Source organism: Nicotiana tabacum, chromosome 20 (genome assembly GCF_000715075.1).
Source record: "Nicotiana tabacum cultivar K326 chromosome 20, ASM71507v2, whole genome shotgun sequence".
Lineage (NCBI taxonomy): Eukaryota > Viridiplantae > Streptophyta > Magnoliopsida > Solanales > Solanaceae > Nicotiana > Nicotiana tabacum.
The window spans coordinates 134,850,781-134,857,002 of NC_134099.1; the positions used below are offsets into that span (position 1 = coordinate 134,850,781).

At 33.8% G+C, this 6,222-nt stretch overlaps 1 protein-coding gene across 1 annotated transcript; it reads right to left on the reverse strand.

The window, feature by feature from the left end:
- Positions 1-545: 545 nt before the first annotated feature.
- LOC107796372 (uncharacterized) lies at positions 546-1,870 on the reverse strand. The gene is made up of 2 exons (XM_075240364.1): positions 1,378-1,870; positions 546-1,258 (listed from the first exon to the last, which is right to left on the reverse strand). The coding sequence occupies exons 1-2, from the start codon at positions 1,868-1,870 to the stop codon at positions 546-548; spliced, it is 1,206 nt and encodes a 401-aa protein (XP_075096465.1).
- Between the last annotated feature and the right edge of the window lie 4,352 nt (positions 1,871-6,222).

Sequence of the window (6,222 nt, forward strand, 5' to 3'; positions counted from 1 at the left end):
AACTCCTTTTCCTACTGAGACATTGTGAAAAATGTAGCAGGAAGATATGCTCTCCCACTAGCTCGATATTGAGGCCATAAGCTTGGTCTTATTTTCATCTCCTTCAAGTCCAATCGAGCTTCTATGTTATCTTTAGACTTTTTACCAAGATTCAATAGTGTATAAATTAAGTTATCACACACATTCTTTTCTATGTGCATCACATCAAGATTATGGCGCACCAAGTTAAATATCCAATAAGGAAGATCGAAAAAAATACTTCTCTTTTTTCATGTGTTTTTCATCACCCCACTTACCCTTTCACTTGACTGGCCGAGAGTAAATTTTATATCTTTAACTTGATTCAACACTACTGACCTAGATACTGGACAAGGTGTAGGTCTTGTTTCTTTAGTCCCATCAAATGATTTCGCACCATTCCGATATTTGTGTCCCGACTTCAAGAAGATTCGATGCCCCATGTAACAAAACTTTCTGCCATGTTTCAGCCTTCTAGATTGAGTGTTTATGTTACAAGAAGGGCATGCAAACCGACCATAAGTGCATCATCCAGAGAAAGTACCATATGCAGAAAAGTCATTTATAGTCCACATGAGAGTTGCTCGCATTTGAAATATCTCCTTAGTAGAGGCATCGTATGTTTCTACTCCAACATTCCATAATTCATTTAACTCTTTTATTAGAGGTTGCAAAAGTACATCGATATTATTGCCAGACGGTTTGGGTCCAGGAATAAGTAAGGACAGAATGAAGAACTCTTGTTTCATGCACATCCATGGAGGAAGATTATATGGCATTAAAATCACTGGCCATGTGCTATGAACAGTTCGCATTGTGCCAAATAGATTAAACCCATCAGAAGCTAATCCTAAGCGCACTATGCGAGGGTCTCCAACAAATTCGGGATATTTACTATCAAATTTTTTCCAAGCTTCAGAATCTGCAGGATGTCGTAGAACTCCATCTTTGTTGCGCTCTTCATGATGCCAACGCATTGCTTTAGAAGTTTCCGAAGACATAAACAGTCTTTGTAGCCGTGGTTTTAAAGGAAAAAACCTTAGGACCTTGGCTGGGATTTTTCTAGCATCATTTTTCCATCTAGAAGCTCCACAAATATTGCATTTATTGACATTCTTATTAGCAAACTCTTTCCTAAAAAGCATGCAATCATTGGGACAAACATGAATTTTCTCATACTTTAAGCCCAAGCCTTCAACTATCTTTTTGGTCTCATAGAAAGAAGGAGTCAATTTTTCACCTTCAGGCAGCGCATCCTTCAATAGTTCAAGCAAAGCATTAAACGATTCATTTGACCATTTGAGCATGCATTTTGTACGGTAAGATGCATCAAAAAGGACATTTTGCTAAATTTCTTACATCCTGGATATAGTTCTTCATTTGCCTCCTTCATGAGCCGTTCAAACTTATCCACCTCTGGATGCGGTTGATTTCCAGATGGATTAGCAGTATTCTCTTGTACGTTATCCGCTATGTCACCCCCTTCACTAACGTCAATATCCATGAACTGTGTAAAACCTCCAAAAGCATCATGTATCATTCCTGTCATATCATCGCCCCTTAAAGTTGATTGGCTGCGATTATTTGCTTGAGCATTGTTTGATCCCTTTAGAGACTCACCATGACAAAACCAAGTATCATATGATGGCATAATACCATTAATCACAAGATGATCATATGTTGTAGTCCGGTTTACTTGATGGATAAGCACACACTCCGTACAAGGACATGCAATTTTTTCTCCATCTTGTTTTTCAGAAAAGGCATGGTTTATAAACTCCTCTACTCCATCCAAATATTCTTTACTAACTCTATCACAATGCATCCATCTTCTATTTCTAGGATTGTCCATGACGTTCAAGATATTCTTTTTTGTTCTATACTTACTGTAAGAGCTAAAAATTCATTAGTAAAAAGAGGAAATTAATAAAAAAATATAGTTCAAATAAAATAACCATCTTATTAGTAGGTAATTCCATAGCTCAAAGATATTATTTTAAGAATTAAAACTATCAAACAGAAATCCATTAAAACTATCAAATAGTTAAACTATCTCTAATTTCTTCTATGGTTTCCATATATTGGCTCATAAACTTTTTAAGAACAGAATTATTAAACTTATAAATTATACTTCTTCTATGGTTTTCATATATTTGTTCGTAAACATTTTAAGAATAGAATTATTACTTATAAATTATAGAAGTACCATACGTCATATATTTTAAAATTGAAGATATTATAATTGTCAAACACTCATTGTATATGGATATGAGCTAGCTGAATAATTTGCAAATATCAGCAATGATACAACAATTTGCAATTTTAGAAATCTGAATGAGGTCAGACATATATTATTTTCTTGAAGTATGATGTATTATCATCCCTTAAAAAATGATGAACTGTTGTACTACAATCCCTAAGCAAAGCAGAAAAAAGCTGATAGTTCAAATTTTTCTCATGGTCCAACTTCTTTCTTCACTTCACAAATTATTTATTCTTTCGATAATTTTCTTAACTTCACTGTTTTGCCACACTCATAGCAAAAATTGAAGTGTAGATTGTTAGATGAATTGAAAAACTTTTTGATTAGTAAACCCAATAACCTATCGGAGAAACAGTTAGAGCAAAAGGATCAAATCAGTCAAGCTGAGCATATGCTTATTTCGTACAGAGGCATCAGATTTATGAAAATAAGAAAAGCTCGCATCAATTAGCAAAAATAAAAAACAGTATGTATGTCGACTAGTGGATTCATGTCCCGTCTAGTGGTAGATTCAATGAAAACATCAATATGCATCGACGACACTTAAAATATTTCTGAATAGTCACAAGAATAACAGTAGCCTTAGAAAATATACAGAGGAATCAATTCATAAAATAGTAGAGGAACAGATGAGGAATAAACTCAACAAATCGCACATCAATTTAACAGCATCCCGTTATCACAAACGACTTAGCATATGCAGAAAAACTGGAGAAGACAAAAGCTCACAACACATAGGAAAATTGCAATGCAGACATTGGAGCATTGTGTTTTGGCGCTAGGCAGTGATAGTTAAAGCAGAACACTGTTTGATTCTTATTTTTGCAATATCTACAGAATGCAGATTTCATTGAACAAGAAATATAGACCAAACAAATACTGAGAACTACTTTGGCAAACAAATGGTCGCATCTCTTTGTGGCTATCCATGTAATAGGCTAGTTTTTATACATGTTTTACAAATTAAGTTTCATATGCATATTTTACAATCAGAAAGATATCTAAGCAGTACTCTATATATTTATATTCTTTATCTAAGTACTTAACAAAGTTCAATCTAATATATGAATAGTCGAGGGCCCGTTTTACACCATTTGTAGGTCATTCTAAAGTAACAAAGAAGTCCATACTTATTAAAGGATCTGAAAATCTTTGTTCATGCTACATACATTGTTTCATACAGAACATGAATCTCATGTAAAAGAACATTAAACTCGGTAACTATATGAGTTTCTTTCCCAAAAATTGGGAAATTTAGATATAAAAGATAAGCGTCCGAAACAAACTTCCTAAATCAGGATTGTCTACATCTAAATAAGAACAGCCATATATCATGACTTTTAAAGGAATAAATTACACATAATCTATTGTAAATTAACCGACAAGCATCAATCCAAAATCTACTGTAAATAGATTGCAGGCGACTGACTTAACAGGGGGGAAAAAGAGAAGTTAACAGGGGAAGAGGATGGACCGGCACTACAACATGTTGTTGACACAACAACGAGTTAGGAACTGATTTACTATAAATCAATCGACCAGCATCAATACAAAATCTACCGTAAATCGATTGCAAGGAACTGATTTACTATAAATCTACTATAAATTCATTGGACGAAGAGAAGTTAACACTGCCATTGACGTATTGTAAATCGATTTGAACTGATCTTCTGTAAATCGATTGTAAAATCGAAGAGAAGAGAATTGGGAAGAAGATGTGTGTTGTCGTGGACGCACTGTAAATCGCACTGGCGTTGATGCAGCAGCGAGTTAGGGCTTTTTGGTAGCGAAGTCGATTCTAACTGGTAAGGGAAACGATTCAATGTTTTCATTCTATTATTTTCTAATTGGGGAGGGAAACGACAAAAAGGTATCCAAAAAAATTGGAGGGAAAGATTTTATCTTCTTTGTGCAGAGAAAGTTAAAATAATAAAAAATTAATTTCAATTCGTAATTTTTAGTGGCTATTATTTTTATTGCCGGTAAAAGGATATCTTTTACTGGCTAATGGTCATATGCCGCTAATATTTAAGATTAAAGAATTTATTAGCGAACATTGCCTTATTGCCTCTAAATAATTGCCGCCAAAGGACTTTTTTGTAGTAGTGAAACGACGATTAAGCCTGAGACCAACTTCCACAATCCACTAGTTACGCGTTCTCACAGCCCAGAGAACTTGACTGATGAAACGTCTACCGTTACCACGTATTCAAGATGCAGAATACGCTAGGGTTTTTTAATAGCTAGGAAAAGGGGGGTTGACCTCTATTTATAAAGAGTGCATCTCATCATAGGCCAATAGCTATTGGACCTCACTCATCCACACATATAATATTTGATATTAGGTCATTTATTTATCCAGCTCTTGGGCTACGTCACTATCCTTTCGGGCTATAACCAATTAACGTAAGTCCAAATTACAACTAACACCCTTTAGTGTTACCATGGTGGATATCTTTTGAAAGTATTAGTTCAAACTCTAACATAAAGCACAATTTAATTTTCTTACCATACCTGTTTTGTTACCATTTTATTTTATTTTATTTTTGGAATCTTCATCGGTTATAACAGTAATATACGCTTTTTTTAATTATAATCCATGGAAAACTTTCTAATTTAAGAAGTAATCCCTCGCAAAAAGTTATGTCATTAACATAGTGAAATCCAAGGCATACTATATATATTCTAATCAGTTTTTCGTCAGAAGCAAATTTGTTGATCTCAAAGTTTTTGCTACTGAAGAAGATCTAGGGATCGGTCCAAGATCGAAAGAGTCTTGAATCAACTTGATTCGCTTTTCAACTTTAACTTGCATCAATGGCATCTGAGAGGTAAGATTTTAAGTCAAATATAGGACTTAGAGAGTAAGTTACTACTTTTCTTAGTATTATTTCTTTCAATTCTTCCTTTATTTATGTTAGTTATCTAAATTTCATAGTGCTCGTAGATTATTTTCATTTTTGCTTTGTCAGCTATATGCGAGAAATGAATATTCTTCAACTTGAAAATGCAAGAATCTCTTATGAAATTTTGATAATGAGAAGGCTAAAATACTTCCTCAAGGAACTACGCAAGGAGAATGCCCGTTTGAGGAGAGAGGTCAATTCTTATCCAAATATTTTTGCCATTAAATTTTTATGGTTATAGTAAATTAATATTATACAGTATAGTGATATAGTGACCTTATAATTTCTCTTTTGCAGTTAGAGCCTAGAGGTATGGACAAATTTCATCAATTATCAATTGAAGAAAAACGATGATGAAGAACATTCTTTTCCATAGATTCTTCCATCGGAGATGCAGTGTTACGTTGTGGGCTCATAGTATTATGTCAAATGGGAGATACTATATATTATATTAATATAATAATTCTGAAGTTCAACAAATTTAGTTACTTCCAAGGACAAGTTATAGTTGTCATAATTTGCTCAGTTATTGAATAAGTTTTGCGTCACTTTACAACGGGTATTACTTTTGCCTACCTTGCTTATCTTATGTTCAATTTAATTGCATACACAATGCTATGTAAATAAGTATCTATGCTATTATTGTCTTTTCGAACATATATACCATATATTATGCCTTTTTCACCAGTAGTATATGCACCGAGTGATTCTGTTTTGGGTTTTGACTTTTGATCCTCTTCGGTTCTAGGGATGTCACACAGTGCGAGGTGGTTGAGTCATAACTCGCAAAATTTCACGCCCTTCCCCTCATAGCAATTTTATTGTTTTCAACCCGCCCACCCCTCCACTCTAATTATTTATTTATTTTCGTTTTTTATTTTTATTTCCTTTTCTCATTTGAGTTTTTAGAATTTTTCAAAACTATGCAAGATTACGTTGGTTGATTTTTACATTATGGCATTTGCCATAGCTGCTTTTATTTTGGAATACCAAGTTTGCCACTTAATCCCTAATTAAGTAGTCCATGTTGGCTTA